The sequence below is a fragment of the Leptinotarsa decemlineata genome, unplaced genomic scaffold, assembly GCF_025532065.1.
Source record: "Leptinotarsa decemlineata unplaced genomic scaffold, Ldec_3_MD MMD2_P_RNA_scaffold_1, whole genome shotgun sequence".
Lineage (NCBI taxonomy): Eukaryota > Metazoa > Arthropoda > Insecta > Coleoptera > Chrysomelidae > Leptinotarsa > Leptinotarsa decemlineata.
The window spans coordinates 5110928-5134913 of record NW_027412523.1 but is presented as its reverse complement, the minus strand read 5'-3'; the positions used below and the strand labels follow the sequence as shown (position 1 = coordinate 5134913).

The 23986-nt window shown below is 34.5% G+C and overlaps 3 protein-coding genes across 4 annotated transcripts in view; all 3 read right to left on the bottom strand.

Annotated features, from left to right (window-relative positions):
• Positions 1-856: 856 nt before the first annotated feature.
• On the bottom strand, positions 857-14000 carry kz (putative ATP-dependent RNA helicase kurz). Its single transcript, XM_074181599.1, has 9 exons — positions 13698-14000; positions 13337-13513; positions 12308-13218; positions 11788-12227; positions 10116-10560; positions 7290-7644; positions 2332-2986; positions 1526-1825; positions 857-1092 (listed from the first exon to the last, which is right to left on the bottom strand). Exons 1-9 carry the CDS (start codon positions 13770-13772, stop codon positions 1010-1012), a joined length of 3441 nt encoding a protein of 1146 aa, XP_074037700.1. The 5' UTR covers positions 13773-14000; the 3' UTR covers positions 857-1009.
• Positions 14001-14560: 560 nt separating this feature from the next.
• Mks1 (Meckel syndrome, type 1) overlaps positions 14561-23986 on the bottom strand; it is a 96652-nt gene continuing 87226 nt past the window's right edge. Inside the window, exons 1-7 of one of the 2 annotated variants that reach the window (XM_023169657.2) lie at positions 20078-20294; positions 18304-18541; positions 17922-18100; positions 17215-17440; positions 16632-16932; positions 16206-16450; positions 14561-14830 (exon numbers count right to left, since the gene is read on the bottom strand). In XM_023169657.2, coding sequence (XP_023025425.2) covers positions 14579-14830; positions 16206-16450; positions 16632-16932; positions 17215-17440; positions 17922-18100; positions 18304-18541; positions 20078-20157 — 1521 coding nt within the window. In that variant the 5' untranslated portion in view covers positions 20158-20294 and the 3' untranslated portion in view covers positions 14561-14578. Of the gene's footprint in view, positions 14831-16205; positions 16451-16631; positions 16933-17214; positions 17441-17921; positions 18101-18303; positions 18542-20077; positions 20295-23986 lie in introns of those variants that run through there. The other variant, XM_074181667.1, reaches the window with a different exon arrangement.
• On the bottom strand, positions 21507-23128 carry LOC141485327 (uncharacterized). Its single transcript, XM_074181834.1, has 3 exons — positions 22634-23128; positions 22353-22574; positions 21507-22295 (listed from the first exon to the last, which is right to left on the bottom strand). Exons 1-3 carry the CDS (start codon positions 22802-22804, stop codon positions 21651-21653), a joined length of 1038 nt encoding a protein of 345 aa, XP_074037935.1. The 5' UTR covers positions 22805-23128; the 3' UTR covers positions 21507-21650.

Genomic DNA, 23986 nt, shown 5'->3' with positions numbered 1-23986 from the left:
AAACAGTTAACTCACCCTATGAACTAGTCTGATTAAAAGGTATGTTTTCCAATGTTCTAAAAAAAGTGCTTTTGGAACAGTTTCCCAACATCTAATGAGCTACATATATACAAAAATAAACCCCTTCCAATTTAAAAAGTATGTTCATCGAAAGCCTTCGATACAGTGTGCTTAGATGTTTCACTTCCAAAATTATTCAGCCTAGGTCTCCCAAGTCATAAGATGAATTGGATTTTTATAATATATGAGTGAAAGAAATATAAAGGTATTTTGTATTGGTTCAATATCAAAAAAATAATAAACTCGGTGTGTGTGCCACAGGTATCGGTTCTAGGCCTTCTACTTTTTCTCCCATATATATATATATAAATGGCTTATCCCGACATTTAATAATAAGACAGGCATATTACAATGTATGTTGATGACACCGTAACTTTATCGGGACAAAATGTTGAGCAACTCATCTGCAAAGTATTGTTGACCAGTGTCAAAGAAATAAACTTTCAAGTCGGTACCAATGAAATTCTCTTTTAGGGTTAATACTTCAGATGATCCTGTCATAAGTGTTAGGAATCACACGTTGAAAGGTGAGACCTCGTAAGTCCTTAGCTCGCACAAGTCTCTCAACTTCTGAGAGTTGTCGTTCGTATGGGGGCGACAGCTGATTAACGGAAAAAACAGATATGAGTGGGATTGATAACTGTATGGAAGTGGAATTTCTAGGTAAATACTTGGATGCTAATCTTAACTGGGATAAACAGGTAGATGATACTTGCTAAACGATCAACCAAGCATACTATGCTATAAAGCAGTTGAAATCAGCATTTAATGAATCAGGATTACAGATTGAAACAAATTCTAACAGTGATTATTTTTTAATACAATAAAAATTATATTTAAAATAATTATGTACAATTTACAAATATTCACTAAAATAACCATTCATCAAGAAAAGTTATGAAGATTAAAAATAAATCTGTTTCTGTCGGTGTCTTCTAAATAACACACTCTATTTGTCTAAGGGTGGCCATGACAAGGAAACATCATTGTGGGCTGATTCCGGAACCCATTTCAAAAACTCTGCCAACAAATCTGCAAAAGAAATATTTCATGACAATGAAATGATTGCTAATAATTATCTATTCATTTCAAGACTCGGTTTTGGATTTTGACATTGGGCCAACATTTTGGAACAAAATGATAGGAGAGTTGAAGCATTTCACCCAAAACCCAGAGAATGTCGTTTCAATCTTCTACGGGTCTTGTCTTCTACAGGTCACGTCTTCTACAGACGTGATGACACGTCTAAACTCTTCTGTCTTTATCAAAAAAAAACCCGAGGCTAGAAGTGAGAGGCTCCTGGCTCTGAAGTAGCAGAACTATCATATCTAATAGCATATAAAGAAACGAAATGTGAAACACAGCCAGACTTAAACAAGAGAGAAAGTTTAGAGAAAGTACTCATCAAATCCACAGTTCATTCACTGAAGAATCAAAACTATCACAAAGTAGTCCATATACTTACATTGTGGATCTTTTTTCCACACGTCTTCCAATGCTTGTTTTGTACAACAGTCTTTATCCATCAGTCCTCTCAAAATAGCCTCCGTCCTAGGCTGTAATTTTGCCCAACTTTTAACCATTATATTGGGCTGACTCAAGTAGTGCTCTGCATACTTTTCTAATCTAGAGAATATCTTTCCTTCAAGTAGAAATCTTCCGAACCACTTGAAAGCATCGACTGTTCTCGGGTAAACAATTTCAATGTTGGGCAACGGCCAAGCCTGGGGGCCGAATGTTCCATTTACGGTGCAATGAACTTTACCTTAAAAAAAAAATGCTGAATGTATTGACCGAAATGTAAAAAAAGAAATCTGATTGTAAATGACTCCATTATCTACAAGCGTTTTTTAGAAACTATTTTGACGAATCTTACCCTCTCAAACATATTTTAGAAATTTTATTGACGTGTCTTAAAACTGTGTGTTTCTTGAGACTAATAAAATTATTATTATTATTATGTATGTATAATATACTATTAGTACTAGTCTAGTGATTTTTTATGCTATCGTATTTTACTTATACACATTCATATCTGTAAACTTCATAATATTTGTCATGTAACAATAAACCCCCTTTTTTAATATAAGTTATATTGTTCAGCATGTACTGAGTGATATTTTTTCAAGTTACAATCAATTCAATTGGAGTAATATAAATGCCAATCTTCTTTGGCATGTTCTTAAGAATATTTCGGCAGTTCCATCCAATTTCATTTCACGAAATTAGGATGGATACTGCAACACATGTGTTTTAGTATCAGAATATTACCTGTATGTGGATTGTATCTCGGCTCGGGGAACAATAACGGCTCCGACAAGTTACACAAACCAGGTACGTAGACAGGTAACCACTCTGGTTCCACAGATGCTACCCCTCTCATATACATTTTATTAGTTTCATAAATTTCCTGATACACCACGAACTCTGGCAGTGTCTTTTTCAATACGGAACTCTGATGTAGGAAAACAGGTTCCTCCATATTATTCGCACGGTACGCATACTTATATTTGCTCTTCTCCTCGTCCTCCTTGACTTCTTCTGGAGATATCTTTTTCGCAACTTGATCCCCATTGGCGGCAAGTAACAGCTGCCGCAGTAATTTCGCCTGGAGATCGGTGGGAGGCGGCATAGTGGGATCGACAACCACGTCAACCTCCGGTGTGTTTTTCCTTATTTCATTGGTTAGCTGTAGACGCAATTTCCTTATTTCAACAACGGCTTTGTGCCGCAGGCCATTGTCAGTACAAAATTTCTCGAATTTTCCTTGACTGTTTGCATATTCTGCTGCACCGACTGCTCTCAGGAGAACCATGTAATCCCCCAAAAATAAAGAGTTTCCCTGACCAGCCCATTGTCTCCTAATAACAGCCCATTTTTGACGCATCTGCTTCATTTCTTCTGGACTAGTATGCACAATTGGTACCTGTTGGCAATAATGATAATTTTATCAATAAAGACATGCTCTATCGAGACAGGGAGATGACATCCCCATACGGATACGCCATCTATGGGATCAACAGAGAACTCAGTCCTCGAATATCAAAGATAAACAAAGCTCTCTAAGACGGAAGTTACAAAACCAAAGTAAAAGCAAACAAACAAAAATCTGCAAACAAATCAAAGTCTATCGGCGAATAATATGCCTTTGATAATTCATTAATGCAAATATTCCCTTGTTGAATTTACATTTTCTGGAAAAAGGAGATTTGAGATTTTTGTTAAGATATTATTGAGCTGCCTCATATATACGTTTTTCTATAAATTACATACTAGAATGTTTATTATTCTTGAAAACTTCTTTTCTTGAAACTTCTCTTCTGGATCTGGCTTTATATAGTATTACGGAATTTTTTGAGACAGTGTTCACTGACGTCTAACATCAGCTCAGTATGTTATATGTTATATTGTTATTTAATTTATTTATTTTAATACTTAGTCATAACCAATTGAAAATTAAATTAATTGATAGTCCTATATTTTATTGACAATATCATGTGAACCACGATATATCAAGTTTTATGAATGTCTACACTTTGTTGATAAGATTATTGTATCTTCAGACAATAAAGTATATTTATTATTATTATTATTATTATTATTATTACAATGAACTGGGGGAAGGATGCATACTTTTAATACATAAATAGGTTTGTATGCTTTGGATTATATAGATTTTTTAGTTGGTTCTAGAAAAGGTAAAAGAAAAATGCATTTTAGTGATTTATTTTGTAAACTCCTCAATGGTTTAAGATTTATTTCTAGCAGTTCCCCATTTTCTAACTAAATAAAACTAAATACTGTAATTGAGTGAGAAGAAAATCAGTCTGAGATGCTTCAAAGAAATATAGTTTCTTATTTTATATAGAATCCCAATGATTCGAGCTAAATTTTTTGAATTACATTGATCTATATCTTCCACAAAAGAGTTTTATAGATAGATAGACATATATTTTTTGGGAAAGAAAGTTTTTGGCTGTCTACTACTTCATCTTGATACAAAAAAAAGGATGAGGGAATCTTCCAAAGAAAGGAAGGAAGTAATCAATTTGAAAATAAATAACTCTATACATGGATGTGTAGATCATGCAAAGAAGTAACTTTCAGACACAAACTGGAAGAAAGTCCTCCTGAAACAGCTACTTTCATATAAACATTGAATTACACGAAAGAAAAAATTCTTTCGAAACAAATACTTCTATATGAACACTGAATTATACAGAAGATACTTTTCTTTACTCAGTTTGTATTTCAAACATTCGTTGTGGAATAAAAATCATATATCATTCACATGAGTTCTACTTTGAATGAATGGTAATAAATTGCACTTACATGGAACACTGTCACCCTCAATGGTATACTTGATGTTTCGCCTTAAGACACTTGCCCTAAGGCTCTTCAGTACCAAATTGGATAACATTAAAGAAAATACACACACTTCATTCATGAATTAAGATTTTAAATGTCACGGAATAAGCTTGATATGCTTATGTCATATTATATACGATGTCATCGATGACATCGCTCTTCTTTGGCACCCCGAAAAAAAATGATAATACAAAAAAAATTGGAATCAGTACAAAATATGGCCTCCACGCTGGTTTATTACGGCCCTACATCTATCGTGTATCGACAAAATGAGATTGTCAATGTCTTGTTGAGGTACATTTGCACATTCAGCGATTAAAAGCTCTCTCAATTGAAACGTTGTGTGAATGTTCCCCATTTGCGGAGTAATTCTTCGTTGAAGCATGTCCCACACATGCTCGATGGGATTCAGGTCCGATGATTGTGCTGGCCATGGCAATACATCAACTCCTTCGTTGGTGAGCCAGTCAGTCACTAGACGCGCGACATGTGGCCGAGCATTATCGTGCATTAGGTGGAAGTTTTCACCAACAGCACCAGCAAACGCACGGACGATAGGTAGAAGAATGGTGTCGAGGTACTGTCGAGCTGTGAGGGAGCGATTTGAAAAAACGAGATGGGTTCTGCCGCCAATCAGGATTCCGCCCCATAGCATTACTGTACCACCTCTGTATGTGTGGACTTCCTGGACGTGTCTCAAACGTTCATTATTTCCAGGTCGTCTCCACAGTCTTACTCGACGAGAATCTGGATGAAATCCAAATTTGGATTCGTCCGTAAACAAAACTGTGGCCCCATCATTTGCATCCCAGTTTTGATGTTCTTGACACCACTCTAATCTTCTACCGCGATTGCCTCTCGACAAAGGTGGACATCTAAGTGGCCTTCTGTTGTGGAGATCTGCTTCATGCAGTCGATTTCTGACAGTATCACGACCAATGGTTACCTGGTGCGTCTGCTGCAACACGTTAACCAACTCAGGTGCTGTGATTATCGGTTGTCTTCTTGCGGTTAAGACCAAAAATCGGTCTTGAACTGCAGTTCTAGCGCGTCCCCGCCCTGGATGTTGTTCGGCTGGACTGCCAGTTTCACGGAAACGCCGCCACAATCGACTGATAACACTTTGGGAGACCCCCAAACGAAGAGCTACATCATTTTGTCGCATGCCACCTTGAAGAAGCCCTACAGCTCTATTCATCTCAGCCAATGGTAAATGATGGCGTTCCATGTTAAAGCACAATAATTCCAGTTTAATTGCAGCGCAAGAACTGCATAGAATGTACAAACTCGATACTTTCAGATTATTCATTTTAGCCGAAAACCTACGGTTTGTAAAAAACTTAAAAGGTTAGTTACCGTTTTTGCAGGCTTTGTTCAACCCATAGAAATCTACAGGGTGGTCGAGTGTACCAATTTCATCGAAATTAAACGACCTCATGCATTTATTTTTATGATATTTAGTATGTTATAAAAATATCCCTAGACTTTTCCGATGTGTTTATTTGAAGTGCATAACATCCTGATGCCAATTTTTTATTCAGAGCTGAAATATGTTTATCAAATTTTAATTTGTTATCCATGAAGATTCCCAGGAATTTGGATTGGTTTTTATTCTCAAGAATGTGTCCAAGCAAGTATAAATTGTTAATATTACAGCTGAAGGTGAGTAGGTTTGTTTTTTTAATATTGAAGCACAAGTAGTTTGCGTGACACCATTTTTTCACAACTTCTAAATCACTAGAGATAGTTTCTTTCATATTAGAAGTATTTTTTCCGGGCCAAAGGAGCGTGGTGTCATCCGCAAAGATCGTAAAAATTCCTTGAATTGAGTAACAAGGTCATTTACACAAATAAGGAAAAGAATCGGGCCCAGTACTGATCCTTGTGGAACGCCCGATAAGATATCCTTAGTGTGTGATAGTTTTTCGTTTGATCTTACTTACTGTTTTCTATCACTTAAGTAAGACCTGAACCAGTAATTACACACTCCTCTAAAGTCACAGTAGTTCAACTTTTACAAAAGAAGTTCATGATTTACACAATCAAAAGCTTTGGAGAAATCGCAGAATACTGCAGCTACGACCTCACCATTGTTGAGATGTGTGTAGACATGTTCAAGAAAGGAAAAGATTGCATCATTTGTGCATTTTGCCTTCTGAAAGCCAAATTGACAGTTGGTTAATATATTGTATTTATAAAAAAAAAAAAGTTACAGCGTAAATTTCAATAAACACCTCAAAATTTATAAAGAAATAATGTAAAACTAAACACTAGTCGAGCTTCCAATTTTGTTGTGACCCAACACTAATTTGGAAGTTGTTGTCTCACAGGATTTCTATCTATAAACATAAAAGAAGATATTTCAAAATTCAAAGTTAATTTGTAATATTCAGCTAAATATCTATTTTTTTTAAACAGCTTCCATTTGTTAGTGTAATAATTATGAATCTTCATTGAAATACATTTGAGTTGTACGAATAACTAATAGTTATACTCCAAAAGTGTAATTCCAAAAGAAGATTCATATAAATGAGAAAGAGTGAAGGTCCAAACATAGCACCCTGCGGTACTCCACAAACTGTACTTGGTTTCCAAAGACTCACTTTGATTCCTATCACTCAAAATGCATTACCTCTGCTACCAATGCCAACAAAATTTCATGATTAACAGTATCAAAACCTTCACAGAGGTTTATCTATAGAAGTCCGCATTTTTTACACTCATCTAATTATAAATGAATATTAGAGATCATATCCAAAGCGGCACATTCTCCATCACTAGACCGTGGAAAGTCATAGTGATTTGGATACAAAGATACAAGATACAAACAATACAAGGAGACATTTATCATCAACACTTACCTCCAACAAAACTTCTTGAACAGATAAAGACGCCACCAAGCATATGCTGTACGGTAGCAAATCTTGTTGGTGACTGAGAGCCAACATTTTACCGTATCTCGGGAGAACAGGAAATTTAGATATAGCCCTGCCGAGGGGTGTCACTTGACCGTCTTTCAATGCTCCCAAAGTTTCCAGTCTAGCTTCGGCTGATTTCAGTTGCAACAGATTTGGAGCTGTGGGAAATGGAAAATTCACAACTTTATCTATGTGCAAGCACTTCATTTGCAAATAGAGGTCGTCGACAGGTTTTTGCTGAATTTCTGGTATGGAGTACTCGGGGAAAGTATCGTTGAATACGGCACTGGAGTATAACCTGAAGTCAAAAGTAAAGACGTGACCAGGTTTGTCTTTCAAGGACATTTGAGTCCAACAACGCATTTATGCTTCAGCCTAGCATGAATTAGTCTAGTTTACATGTACTTTTTTTTGTAACATTTTTCAGCCCTGTCCAAAAATTACGACCGAGGTGTCATTTGATTCGTATTTTTGCCTAGAAAGTTTAAGGAAAGGTACGAAAACGCGCCGATAAAAATTACAAAAGTTATAAACAATTAAGTGAAAAAAAATGGGGCTTTAGTTTTTTCTTAATATCTCGGAAAATTTTCAAAATTTTGGAAATTTGAAAAAGGATTTGAAAAGATCAATGAATTTGCGTAAAAAAGTCCCGACTCCCGAAACTGTATCTCGATTATTTATAATTTTTACAGAGCCCTGAAAATGGAGCCAGAAGTGGGTAGTCTGGCTTCCGCGCGCCTTTCGTCACTTTGACATAAAAACAAAAAAAATTATTTAAACATATTAAATGTAAATATTGAGGAATAAAAAAATTCATGTAATTTTGGGATACATCAATAAACAATAATCCGCAGTCAAAAAATTTTTATCCCAATTTTAACGTTAATTATAAATTTATAATTTAATAACTTTTTCTGAATTGAAAGTTAATATAAAAATCCCTATAATTATTAAACTAAAACCCTGGCATTTCTTTCCTTTGGTGAAGTTATCCTTAATAGGCAAAAAAATAGATTACCGTTGCCAAAATAAAAAAATTGTTATTTTCTATTTTTTTATTAATAATTGAAAATTATAATTTTATAAAAAATGCATTACAATTTTTTTTTATTTTTTATTGTTTCAATGTCTCATAGCTAAAAACTAATTAATAATGTTTTATTAAATTTTTTATAGCTATTGTTAATACATTTATTATAAACAAATACATTGTTTATAAGCAATTCGAAAAATTTTTTTTGCATTACGTTAATGGAAAAAAATTATGATTTTTAGGAAAAAAATGGTTGCTTGAAAAAATTTCTTTGTTGCTAAAAAATGCGTTTGTTAATTAACAATCGTTTTTTGCAATTAAATATTAAAATTAAGGAACCATTTTTTTTATAATAAATTCTATTGTTCTTCAAGGTTTTGAAAAAACTTTTTTTATTGTTTTTTAAATTGTTTATTTAAAAAAAATTATTATAAACATATATATTTTTTTTTCAATATTTTGTTCTATGATAAAAGTAACTATATATAAAACTTTTAATTTTGTGATATTAAAAAAAAACACATAGTTACTGTTATTATAGAACAAAGTATTGAAAAAAAAATTGTTTATAACAATTTTTTTTAAATAAACAATTAAAAAAAGAATTAAAAAAAAGTTTTTTCAAAACCTTAAAGAACAATAGGATTTATGATTAAAAAAAAAAAGTTTCTTAATTTTAATATTTAGTTGCAAAAAACGATTGTTAATTAACAAACTCATTTTTTAGCATTTTTAGTAAGAAATCTTTTTTTTTCTAAAAATCATGATTTTTTTCCATTAACATAATGCAAAAAAAAAATTCGAATTGCTTATAAACAATGTATTTGTTTATAATAAATTTATTAATAATTGCTGTAAAAAATTTTTAAAAAATATTAATTAGTTTTTAGGCATGAGACATTGGAAAAATAAAAAATAAAAATAAAAAATGTTGTAGTGTATTTTTTATAAAATTATAATTTTCAATTGTTAAAAAAAAATAGAAAATAACAATTTTTTTATTTTGGCAACGGTAATCTATTTTTTTGCCTATTAAGGATAACTTCACCAAAGGAAAAAAATGCCAAGGTTTTAGTTTAATAATTATAGGGATTTTTATATTAACTTTCAATTCAGAAAAAGTTATTAATTAACAAATTTATAATTAACGTTAAAATTGGGATAAAAATTTTTTGACTGCGGATTATTGTTTATTGATGTATCCCAACATTACATGAATTTTTTCATTCCTTAATATTTACATTTAATATGTTTAAATAATTTTTTTTGTTTTTATGTCAGAGTGACGAAAGGCGCGCGGAAGCCAGACTACCCGCTTCTGGCTCCATTTTCAGGGCTCTGTAAAAATTATAAATAATCGAGATACAGATTCGGGAGTCGGGACTTTTTTTACGCAAATTCATTGATCTTTTCAAATCTTTTTTCAAATTTCCAAAATTTTGAAAATTTTCCGAGATATAAAGAAAAAACTAAAGCCCCATTTTTTTCACTTGTTTATAACGTTTGTAATTTTTATCGGCGCGTTTTCGGACCTTTCCTTAAACTTTCTAGCCAAAAATACGAATCGAATGACACCTTGGTCGTAATTTTAGGACAGGGCTGAAAAATGTCACCAAAAAAAACTAAATCGAGTACATGTGAACCAGACTAAATGTGTTGTGTTTGGGCTCTGGTTTTCTGTGATGTTCATATTGAAGAAAACAATTCTTAATAAACAATATGCTTTTAATTTATACCTGTAACAATGTCCGGGTCCCACTCTGCCAGCTCGTCCGGCCCTCTGATTTGCCGATGCCTTACTGGTCCAATCGACGACGTAACTTGTAACGCCAGTTGCCTTATCATATAATTTCACTTTACGTTTTCCAGTATCTACCACATACTTTATATTGGGGATTGTCAGTGAAGTTTCTGCTACGTTTGTACTGACAATGCAGAGTCTGCAACCCGGAGGAGCAGGTTCGAAGACTTTTTGTTGTTTATGAGTGGGTAAAAGAGAGTATAACGGGAGGGTCCAGAGGGGTTGCGCATTCGTTATGGTAGTAATATCAGCATAATCCTCTTCATCTGAAAGTTCCTCCTCTGATTCGTTTTCTATGTCACCTGGTACACTATAATCGTCCAAATTGATTTCTGGTATGATTTTAACTTTTTTTCTTTTCTTGAGAGCTTTTTTCATTCCTGAAGAAAATTGAAGAAATCATATAAAGATTTTTGAATTTATCTACGATTGTATTTATTATGATAACTCAGTTTTTTTCCAGCCAGAGTAATTGCGGTATCATCATCAAACATTATATGATACTCTGAAAAGAATTCGGATAAGCCTTTATGAAGTCAATAACCTTGACGTACTGTTAGAATTACGTTTTTAGAAAATACTCACTTACAACTGTCTGATGGAAAATAAATTATCATCATTATTAAAACTACCCTGTTGCAATTAAAACTTACTGACTTGAGAAATATAGCTTAACAATTTATCTCAATGGAATTTGTAATGAATTCTCACCTACATGTGTATGAATTTGTAGCATTAATAAAAAAGATACTGAAGCGCTCCATACATTCTTGTGGTTCAAGACTATTGAAAGAAGCGTCAATTATGTGACTGTTTCTTCTCGAGTGAGTGCGAAATTATCCATAACTCACACGTTTGAACCAATCAGAGTTGACCTGAATCATAACCTACTACTTTAGAACCAATCATAGTTGACCAGAATCATATCTCACACCTTGGATCCAATCGCAGTTGACCAGAATCATAACCCACTACTTTAGATCCAATCATAGTTGACCAGAATCATAACCTACTACTTTAGAACCAATCATAGATGACCAGAATCATAACTCACACCTTGGATCCAATCACAGTTGACCAGAATCATAACCTACTACTTTAGATCCAATCGCAGTTGACCAGAATCATAACCTACTACTTTAGAACCAATCATAGTTGACCAGAATCATAACTCACACCTTGGATCCAATCGCAGTTGACCAGAATCATAACCTACTACTTTAGAACCAATCATAGTTGACCAGAATCATAACTCACACCTTGGATCCAATCGCAGTTGACCAGAATCATAACCTACTACTTTAGATCCAATCGCAGTTGACCAGAATCATAACCTACTACTTTAGAACCAATCATAGTTGACCAGAATCATAACTCACACCTTGGAACCAATCACCGTTAATCAGAATCATAATTCACTATCTTACAACCAATTACAGTTGACTTGATGTGTGTTTGGATTTTTGCGAAAAGTTCAGTCTCCTAAGACAGTTTGACTTTTTGATGAGCCATCCTATATAAATTTCATTTGCAATGATGATAATAATTGACAGTTGAGTGTCACGCCATGGCTGGAATATCAAAATAACTTTGAAAGAAATATTTACCATTTTCTACGTCTTCATTGTCGCTGAGCTGGTTATTAGCTTCCTTTGTTATTTCTTTACTCTTCTCCAATATTTTACTCTTGTGTCTCAGAGGAAAAGCCCTCCTCAGCTTTCTCACCAATGAATTGACTTCTTGTTGACCCGTTACAAAAATTAAAATACCACCTTCAGGCAATTTGGTGTTGATTTTGACTACTTTATTGAAAGTTTCCTTTAAATAGTTCTGGTCAGTCCTCTTGTTGAAATGAATCGTAACGGGAAATTGTCTAGCCTCTACTTTGATCACTTTTGGTGGATTCTTGAAAAGTCTGCGATTTTCAGTGAAATCTTCCAGTCGCAATGTAGCCGACATTATAATGAGTTTCAGGGGGTTTCCTTTCTTATGTCGTAGAGGAACTATCCGAGAAAGAAAACCTATGAGTATATCAGTGTATACTGATCTGAAAAGTAAGAAAGGATTCAATGAAACAAGATAACAACTTCTGTTGCCTGAGTAAAATACAAGTAAGTGACCACATACCTTTCATGAGCCTCATCCAATATAACCACAGAGTATTTAGACAACAAGAAATCACTCTTCAACTCTTTCAACAAAACTCCGTCGGTCATAAATTTAATTTTTGTATCATCAGTGACATTCCCCTCAAACCTGATCAGATAACTGATTTCTTTCTGGCTGAGATTCATCTCTTCGGCAATTCTTTTCGACATTGAAATGGCAGCAACCCTTCTGGGTTCTGTAACAGCTATTTGTTGTTTCAAAGCGTATCCTGCCTCATACAGAAATTGGGGTACCTGTGTTGTTTTACCGCTACCCGTTTCACCAGCAAGTATAACTATTGAGTTTTCATTGATTGCCTCCATTATTTGTTGTTCTTCGGCTAAAATCGGAAGTTTGAGCCTGGCTCTTTGTATTTCTTCACTTCTCAGAACGTCAACGAAAACTGCAGGTTTCCTTGGCAGTTCTTCATTGTTGGGACTCACTTTTTTATCATCTTTGACTTCAATGGGCACTTCCTTTTCTTTTTCAACCAGAATGACATCACGAACTTTTTCATCAGTTTCTGTTTCGCAATTAGCATCTTCCTTGATTGCTGGTGCTGTTGGTTCTTCAATATCGTCAGGTACTTCCGTTTCGGAATCACTGGCTTCAGAACCACTACTCTGGAAACCGACTATATTAGGATCATCATTTTTAACCTTATCTTCCGTTGCCAACAATTTACGCCTCTTCGCTCCAGACAAAGTATTAATCTTGAACACACCTTTAGAATTATTTGATTCTTTTTTTGGTTTTACTTTTTCTGGATGTAGTTCTTCCTGAAAGTACCTTTTCAAACCCTTAGTTTGGATTGATGATATGGAAGTCAACTGGGATAATTCTTCACTAGATGCCTGTACTTTTTGGATGGACTCCAACAATTCTGCTCTCTAAAAAATAATACGACAAAATCGAGTGAGTGATATTTACAATTCATTTCATTTGAATTGAAGCGTTACTTTGAGAAATTGGTATAATAAAAAGTCTTTGACAGATTATTCTACTTACATTTTCCTTTTTCTTTTTTTTGTCCAAAATTTTCTCCAAGCGTTTACGAAGTTTCTTAGACAAAATCCTTTTTGTTGTTGCTTTTTCCGATTTTATTTTTGTTTTCCGTTTTTCAGATGGTAAGACCAGTTCGTTACAGTCATCATAATGTCCAGTTGTTCCCAAATCAACTTCTATCTGAAATAATAAAAAAATAGTTTTTCTCAAGTTACTTTTCCATGAACAGTTATTCAGTGAAATGAATCAGCACATACGGTGGTACATCTATCACTATCCAGTAAAATTCATTTATTTAATCCATTATTTAAAAACACCTCACAGAAGTTATTACAAGTAGGTGTAACGTAGACTATAAACTTACTTTTTTAGAGAAAGATCTGTCTATTTTCGTTTCAACCACCTTTCTTGCTTTCCAGTTATATCGTTGTTTACTCATTTTCAATAGAAAAAATGTACAAAAAATATCATTTACAATCCTACTAATGTATTCCAACTATTTCAAATTTCGGAGTGACTTGACCCTTAGGTTATTTTCTTCTTCTCGTTTTATTTGTCTTTGCATCTTTGATGAGGCAGTAGACCACTCCCCTTTTACAGCATAACGTCCCTTTATGTTGGGTTGTATCTAATGATTTTACATCAAACTTCGTATTGATTACAGGCACTGTCCGTTTACTATAAACATGAGGAACTGATCACTAGGTGGAATGAATTACTTCTGCTCACGGGAAACATAATAACTACAACAATATATAAAAACAGCTGAGGGAACTTTGCTTTTGATTTACCATTTGACTTAGTTTCAATATGTCCGATAGATGTCGCAGTTTGATTTTTATTCTGTCAAATTTCATTAAAAACCTGCGGGATAATGTGCTCTAGGCCGGACACTTTCCGCATAAGACAGTTGACAAGTGGCAGATGCGTAGGGCATTTATTGGAGTAAAATTTATATAATGTCGGCACAATGAATATATATATTTATCCCATCCATCCATGGCATCATCAGAAAGTCATCTCCTGATGCTTCCAACATATCTGCGAAACACGAGTAGAAGAAGAAGTTGCAGTATGAGATATAGAACGAGTGTTTTTGTCGGATTGATCCTTTGACACCTGATCAAAATATAAAGTAGGCACCGCTGCTGGTCACAATCATTTAGTGAAACTTTCACAGTTTACCAAATATAACTTTTGAAAAAGGCAGGTTGAAAACACAAAATATACTGTCTCTAAATGTTTTTATTGAAAACCATCTTTCACAGTTTTTTTCACTTCAATCATATTTCTTCGTGCCCTTCTGAATGCATGTAAAACTTGATTTACACTTTTTATTAAACTGGAAGAGCTCAGTTTCTCATAAATATGTTTTTCTCGGAGACTTCCCTCAGTGAACTCTTGTAAAAATGCCTGAGATTGGTTAATGACATTCAATCGAAAGTCAAGCCTACCTGTTCCTATTGTGTTGGCAGCAAATCTGTTGAAAATTCTCATCTGAAAAGTAATTGGCTGATAAATTTTTCTAAATATATTTGCAAAAAATTAGAGAGTTGATAATTTTGCGATTATCTTTGGTATTTGGGCCAATGGGGTTAGATGACATTTTTCGCAAACGCAATAATTTTGATAGTTCAATGGTACGAATGGTTCGAGTCATTGGTTTTTGATGTATACACGAAAATGAGCGCTCCATAGAGTCGATTCGCCCGGCAAGCGATCGGTAAAGCAGATCTGTTGTCTCAGTTACATCTGTTCTGTGTTCGGAATTTACAAGAACGAGGAAAAAATATTACTCTGAGAATGTGATCGGTTAGCTCCGAGATCAACTTTAGGATCATACAGATTTTTAGTTGTCAAAAATGTTTCAGTTTCAGGTATTTTTCTGAAAATCAACTTTTGGTAAAATTTTTGACTTTTGTCAGTATCTTTAGAAAAGAGTTCAAGACATATTTTTATTGACATAATGATGTCTTCTTCAAATCACGTGGTATCAAATCTGCTCGCTCAACCCCAGGTTTTCAAAAATGAACACGCTGAACACACCTAGTGCGTGTCTGTCAGTGTCACAGAACTATAACTTATAATATAGTTCTGTGGTCAGTGTGATCACCATAGACATGATAATAATATGGACCGGTCGTTACGTCAGTTTTACATTTATTCCATCTGCGGTCACATAACGTCTAAGCTTCTGCGTCACAACACAACTAATCCTAAAAATTTTCACGATAGAAATATGCAACACATAAAACATCGAAATTTTGTATTTTGATGTTAAATGTATGAGTGACGTAAACGCCAAGACATGAATCTTTATATCTTTTTTTAATTGTTAGAATCATTGTTCTCTCTTCAATAGCCAGTCCATATTCTGACGTGACTGGAGACAATGTGACAATGTGAATGTTTGAGATCCAACTTTCAATAACGGAGAAAGATTCAAGAGGAAGGGTTATGTGTAATGTGTATAATTTATCAAAGTTTTGTGTGAATTAGTTGAGATTCGACGATGATATCCATACTGATTCGAGGCGGTAGTACCCTGCGAACTATAATGAAAACACTATATATTGTTCATGCTATATATTGTAGCATATATTTATATTTCAGTTATAGCTCTCTATGCCAATTTTTATTTTTAAAATAAGGGTCACACAAAGAATGTTTCCAAATTGCATTGAAAAATATGTTCAGGAGTTGATAATATGAAGAAAAGTTAATATAAATATAGGTTCGGAAATACATTGTTTCCAAGATACTGTTCAAGCGGGACTGTGAAACCACCCAACATTGAAGACATACGTTCAATTTACTCAAAAGGGGTTAAGAAGAAAAATCAGAACGAACAAATTTCGTCGCTGAAACTTACTTGATTTTCCTGTTGAGGTGGACCGATCCTTCGGAGGTCTTCATAATTGTAACCATCACCGATGAAAAATCGTCTCAGTCTACTAGAAGGTCCATCCGTGTCAAAACGAAAACATGACAGAGAGTAAGAATGACAGCCCGGAGTTGATACAGGAAGATTTTTATAAGTGAGCCCCTCTGTTCGATAGCGGTCCCAAGTGCCTTTCGATATTATTTCGAAATAAATGTACGGCGTATCAGGAACACCTGAAATTCATGAAGTAGCGTTGATGTTATCATTTTTGAGCTATTTGAGTTTTTCTTCTATTCTGGCTAACTTCTATGTACTTTTGTACATAGTAGTTAGCCACACAAATTATGGGTGCGTCAGTGCTGTGAGATGAATGGGAACTCGTTCCAAAACAGAAACTACTCCTATAGTCCTTACTTTTTTCCTGTAAACTTTCGATGTCATACTCCAACAAAACATCGAAATTGTGGCCAAAATGGACAAGGCCGTCTTCCTTTATTCCATGGCAAGTTTGTGTTGTCCCTCTAAGGGTCTGAGGGTTTCCGCAAGACCAATACTTTGGAAGCTCTATTCGATAATGGAGATATAAGTCGTCGTTTTCGAAATTCCTGGCAGTTGAGATTTCGAAAAATAAAAAAACGTATAGCTTGTTTTTAGGTGGGACGAAAAATATGTTGCCAACGATGTCCCTCATCAGAGATTGTTTAGTTTCCACAACCTGTAAAGTAAATGGATTGAGAATAACTATGTTTTTTTTTATTTCAGATACAGATGAACCATTCTAGCTTGGCTCTTGTGTTTTGTATGGTTAATTACTCAAGGATTTAGTTTCTCTTGCTCAGTGACTTGTTCACTCTTTCTTCTATGCATTTCAGAGGCCAAGCAATATTGTCGACCTGTTAGTTTTTCATAAATTATTACCAACGTTTTCATTTCAAGATCACTCCACATACTAGTCTTTTCCGAAAACTATTCGCAAATTACTTTGGGGGGGACTCACTTTCTTCATAATATCTTTCTCCTTTTGTTCCTCCGTTTCTGAAAAGTTCTCTGAACATTGTTCGATGAAGTAGTGAACATATTTTGGTCTTTCACCCTGAATTTTCAAAGAGTAAGGTTTACTCTTCGTGAAATCCGGATAAATGGAAACCACTTTGTAAACCCTGTCGAATTTAATTGAACACAAAACCTGCTCGTTCTTTATCCATATATCTTCGATATAATCCCTAAAAGCGTAAAAAATCCTAGAGTTTGAAGTTGTAATTGGAAAACACAATCAAGTGAGTAGGAGGGTGAATACTTTGCAAGTAAGAGATTGTAGTTTAAGACAAGATTGATGTACTTTTCTCAGTGAATAAGTAGTTTGAATTGAAATTCGAAACACTATCTTGCTCCAATGTTCTCACGTAGTAGGATCTGGCAAAATGGCTACCGCAAAACAAATATTTCCCTGGCTAACACCGCGACGGATATACGATCTTCTACCGACACTTGTGCAAGTTCTTGCTCCAGCCTACGGCGACGTATACATAGACAATAATGACTTCAGTTTCAAATTCAGCTAGGCATGCATAGAATATGAATATGGCAAGTGGGATCTTGTCGAAACGTCGTGAAAATATCGAAGACGAACGGATGAACACCCGAGATGACCAAAATGACATCCCGTCTGATTCAAAAAGCATGTTATGTACTAATGTAACTCACCCTAAATCTGCTAAAATGGTCATTCTTTCGAAATCACTTTGTATCGCCTTTTTATCAATACTAGAGTTGAGTAATTGTTCAAAATGGTAATCAGAGTGAACCTTACTAGGTTCTACATGTTCTTCACCCAGTTTCATACCTTCCACGTATTTTTGTAAATAAGAAGTTGTGACAGCATCCTAAAAATGAGGAAATATCAATGTCAGCATATATTAAAGTAATTCCTTTCTTGATTTTACTGTTTTATCTTTCAAAGTTTCAAATATTTTCAGCCCTTCTGAATTCTCAGAATATTTTCTATATTTTAACTATTATTATTATCTTTACGTTCAAGAAATGATCTGAATTTTTTAGCTGAAAACTCGTAAAAACTTTTCCTTACCTCGTCCTCAAAGAAGCCATCTTTATCCACGTACGTGAAAAAAATCGAACTCTCTTGATTTTCAGAGATTCTTTCGTTATATATTTTCTCCAAATCTGTAAAGCAGTTGTTTATGTCTCCATAAAAGTCTTTCTCAATTTTGCTAAAATGTTTTTCTTGCCAACAAAATTCTTGAATGTGCCATTCATCTTCCCTATTTGCATTAATATTTTCCGCATCCTCTTCTTTTAGTCTTATTCTAGAAAATTTATGGAAAATTATGAATGTGCAAAGTGGAATATAGAAAGTTCAGTGTATTAACACTTCTTGGTGTTTAAGAAGTTTGAAATCTTGGGTTGTTTCAAAAGTCTACTTCGAACTGTAATATCTCAATCAATATCTAATCAATTTATTTGAAATGCGCGCCATTAAAATCAGTACACTTTTGCCAACGTAACACAAGTCAACACCATCCTCTTTTTGTTCAATTCAGGATGGGCGTTATGGAGATTTATCACCAAATGAAATGCTGTGTACGAAGTCACGGCTTTAATCGCAAATTTCTATTTCAGTCACCGCTTCAATTAATTAAGTTGACGGACTGAAATAATTTATTCCATAAGGTTAATATATTGATCATTTGTGCACTCATAAATAAAATGTTGGTGTCACCAATCGAAAGATTCCGATTTCCTTAGGAATTTATCAGGAAAACCAGACAAATCTCGATCAGTTCACATGCTAAGACGGAGAAAAACAAGAACAAAAGATGAAAAAACTAGACCAAGGCAAACAAGGAGAAATTCTTTCTCGAATTGTCATGAAAAGGAACGGTACCAGTGAGTAAGGAATACCTGAAAACTATGAAGCAGGTGTTGCAGACAGGTTTCCAGCTCAAGTATACGCGAAAACATTGCTGTATACAGAAAATAAAAATGACCACCACACCATAGTCAACACCTTTATTAAGAATAAGGTTGAATGTCATACCTACATCCTGCCAGACGACAAAACACTTCCTATTATTCTCAGGAGTCTACACTCACAACCTCCAGTAGATGACTTGCAAGAGAAACATAAAATACAGGTGGAGAACATCTACAAGATGAGAACGGAAGGATGGCCGTTATATCTAGTCATAACGAACCAGAACATTATCCTCAACTACTTATTGAAGGGGAACGTTCCAAGCATCTTATACATGCGGGTCAAATAGGAGCTAGCTAATATTCCAATATCCCAGATCTTTGGTAGAAATGTTCTCTCTTCATTTCTGTTGAAGTCCCCTTGGTGTTTGTATATTTCTATGGCTCCTAAATACATTCTTGTTGAATAATAATTCGACGTTGCTGTCATTACAGCAAAAACAGCACCATAAATGGCTTGGCAGAAATGAGAGCTTCAGTTTCAGTTGATACATCAAGAAGAGTACTTCGGCCAGCCACTGAAGGTGACTGCCGCAGTTGCAGTCGAAACGTTTGGATATTGTAACCGAAGAAGACCACGGCAAAACCAGGAAACCAATGAAAGCCTACATTCCTAGTGATTGAGATATTACAATTTAAGGTAGACTCAAAAACACGGAAAAAACTTTTGAAACATCCTGATAAAATGATACAAAAAACTTGGTAGTCAACAAACACGGACTCTTTCAATATCTTACTCATCGGACTGTAACACGAGTCAAAATAACAAATCGACATTTGATATCTTCCAACACCTAACTACGTTTATGGTGAATTGACTGGATTTTGTGGCAACAATGACATGACTGAAAAACGATTTAGCTGCTTACCTTATTTTGAAGTTTTGAATTTCGTCAACACATCGATAATAACCTGTATATTTCGTTAATTTTTCTTTAGTATTGTACATTGTTCTCCCATTATCATAGGTACACACACTACGTCAATGACAAGCCGTATTTAGATCGGAATTCTATGTTCTAACCTGACATTTGTTTACATTGTTGGCGTTATGTTCTCCACAATCACAACATGCAGTTCTACAACCATGGGCGGCTCGTTGAGCACTTGAATAGGATATTATAATTCTCAATATTTGGCAAGAATATCCCTCATGTAACATAAGTTCTAAATATTGGCGTTATGGCGGATTTTTTTGATGGTTTATGTTATTTACATAACCTCAAGTCTATGGTGGAAAATGAAGTCGCATGGAAATTTTTATATTCAAAACATTTGAAAAATTACGGGGAGATTTAAAAAGAGCATTTGAGTATCCTCTAGTAACGAAGAATGGTGTCATAGTACAGAAAATAAAAACATGAAGAACAGTATATAGAAATGCATTGTAACAGATTCGTTTAAAATTAAATTAACGAAAAGGAGATGAAGCAAACTGAGTGGTCGGTGAAACGTGCGTCAAGAAGAAGTATGGTGATTGGGGAAGGTGCTAGTTTTCGTAGGAGATATAATTCCCTAACCTTTTTTCGACGACCTGGATTTCAAAAGTTGTTTGTGATTTGGGTTTCACCAAGTATCAGTTATGCTACATATGTGTGAACAATATTTCAAAGATGGCCTATTTCAAGCTTTATACACAGCATTAAAAGTTAATGACATGCGTAGCTTTCAGTTGCAAAATACTATTAAAAGCTTCTGTAATAGTATTTTGAATTCACCAAGGCATATTACTTTTACGCTTATGGTTTCTTCATAAGGAAGTGGCACAATCAAGGGATTTATGTCATATAGTCCAGATACGACATCTACCGGACTAAACCAGATGGTAAAACAAAAACAAAGCTTGTCAGCTGTTTTTACATATCGTTGTGATTTCTTGTGCTTCCCGTGAGTTGAAGTATTTTTATTACCTATTCATCAGTTTCTCATGTCTATAATGAAGGCATTAAAACATATCACTTTCACAAATTCACGATTTAAAAACTCAAAACCACAAAACATAACGAATATTTAACAATCATTTTTCAGTTATGGGTGAAAATGAAAAAAATCGTACACAAGCAATAGTTTCACGCCAAGATCGTTGGTCAAGAGTTTTAAAAATACAGCCTGATTTCTACAGAAATATAATTGTAAATAGTAAACCTTACTATCATGAATATTTGCCTATCGTAGAGCAGGCAAGGAAGTTGAAATACATTTTTTTCTCAATTTCAGAAAAATCGGCAACCATTTTAAAACACAAGCAGTCAGTCAATTAAAACAAGTCGTTTTTATATTCATGTTATATATTTTATTTCTGACCGGGATATTATAAGCTTATATCGTCATAGTTACGCTATCAATAAAGAGGGTCATAACTCCCTTGGGACATTATAGATTTTATAATTCCCTCTACCTTTCACAAGTAAAAATAAATAGTAATGAAAACTGAACCATATTTTATTTATTCACGTCATTACAAATAATAAATGTACAATTTCGAAATGTTCCCTGAAAATTACTTCCGCCACTGGAAACAATTTCTTCTTTTGTATGGCTGGAGCTTCTGTTCACTAAAGTCGAGGTACCTGCCTCTTCTGATGACAAAGTAGACAAAATACGCGCCGTTTTATTTCTCAATTCGATGCTATCCTCCAAATACCCCTCCGCCACCGTGGAACTTTTCCAACCTCCGTGTCTTTTTAAGTTAGTCATAGTTGCTCCTGCATTGGCTAGAGCAGTAGAAGTGCGACGAAGGCAATGTCCCGTATAGGAAGATGAGTTTGGCAATCCTAAATACATTGCGATTTTGCTGGGGATTTTCCTAAACATGTTTTTTCCAATTGGCTGAGATGTACATTTATTTTGTCGGAAGATCAAAAAAAATCGTTCAATACCTTTAGGACGCAAAGACATATAAAGTCTTAATAAAGGCAAAGCGGAGAACTCTTTTTCATCCATAACTGTAAATTTCTTCGATACACCAGTTTTACTTTCCGGTACGTTCACTACCATAACGGAATCCCGGTCCTCTATATCCGATATCTTCATATTCAAAAGTTCCTGACTTCTGCATCCTCCAAAATAACCCATAATGAAAACAACCTATAACAAAAAAAAAGGAAATAAAACACACAAAATGGAAAATAAGAAAAAAATTACCTTATGCAATAAATGAATATCATTAGGAGCGTCCTTTAGGAATCTGATAACATCTTTAGGAGATAAAACAGCAGACTTTTTCGGCTTATAACTCTTACTCTTCCGTTTCAAAAAAGCCTGTAGTTCATTGAACTTGGTGATATCTCGTTTCTCATGTATAGTCACCATCGATTTTAGCATTGACCATTTAGTCCATAAAGAATTCGGACTATACGTTTCTGACTGAAACGAATAAACACAATTACTACCAAATCTACCGAAAAACATAGAAAATTCCTTACCAGTTCTTGAAAATATGCCAGAAATACAGTTTCAGTGACATCTTTTGGCATAACGTTTTTCCGTGTCAGCCAGTCCAGATATATCTTGTATTCTTTCTGGTATACGGCTTCACTTTTCGATGGAATTAACGATTCTCTTGCTTGTTCAGCTTTTTTCAAAATATCCTCCATTATATTTGGGGTAAAAAACACGTTTTCACCGCAAACACAGCTTGATAACAAAGTTCTGTTTATAAACAAGTAACATAGCAACAACCTAGCAACAAGAAAACTCTACTATAATCAACGGTACCTGATTCAAATATACCGGGAAGGTAATGAATTGGTACATTTTTCCGTTTCAAAAATGAACAAAATTGTATTGAAATCGGTCAGAAATAAAATTATCTATGTACCACGGGAATTAATGAGCCTTAATAACCTCAAGCAATTGCTGTCCCTCGGGCCAGAGGCCCTCGGGACGCAAACTTTGCCATCGGTAATTAAGGCCCTCCTAATTCCCTTGATACATAAATAACTATAACACTGTATCCAATAAACAAAAAAGAATTAATAAAATATGTTTTATTTTGTGCATAAAAGTGAATGTTGGCGCCATCTATCGAATGATAGACACGTACAACTGTATACATCGATAATGTAGATTTCCAGTCTTGAGGTAAGACAGACAAATATTATACAGAGTGTATCAACGATGTGTGGGTGTAATAAAAGTTATTTTTCAAATATAGTCTTCAGTGGGTTCATATTGGATTGGTAGAAAGTTATGGTGGTATTATTATCAGTATTTTACCAATTCAACACAAATTCAATAATATATTTAATGGAATCAACTGAACAAGTTACTTTTTTATTTCGCTCATAAGTTAATTCCAATCAGTCAGATTACACGAAAATTAGAAAACGTGGCAACTGCGGGAAACTCGTCTAATGTAATTTCATCCTTTTTGTTTTTCATGATTATTCTATGTTGCTTTATGAGGCACAAACAATACAGCTATCAGAGACGTTGATAAAGAATGCAAATAACTGGAGTAGGGTACTGATAAACATGTCTTCGAAGAAGAACTTACACTTGATTCGCGCTTTGGAAGTCTGATGGGACAAGCGAAGCGAGTTCTAACTTTGTAGTTTCGGCACAGATTAAATAATACGTGGTTTCGGTGACAGTCCGGACCCCCAGCAAGCTCAGCTCTATCGACCAGTCACCGTAATCTATGCAACGTTGCCAAACTTTATCGACTCAAAATTACTTCATTCTGTTTGCAGTTGGTTTCTCTTCCGTGCTGCTGTTTGAATTCCCACTTCTCCTATTGAAATGAATTTTTTTGATGGTATAAGCCACTTCACTTT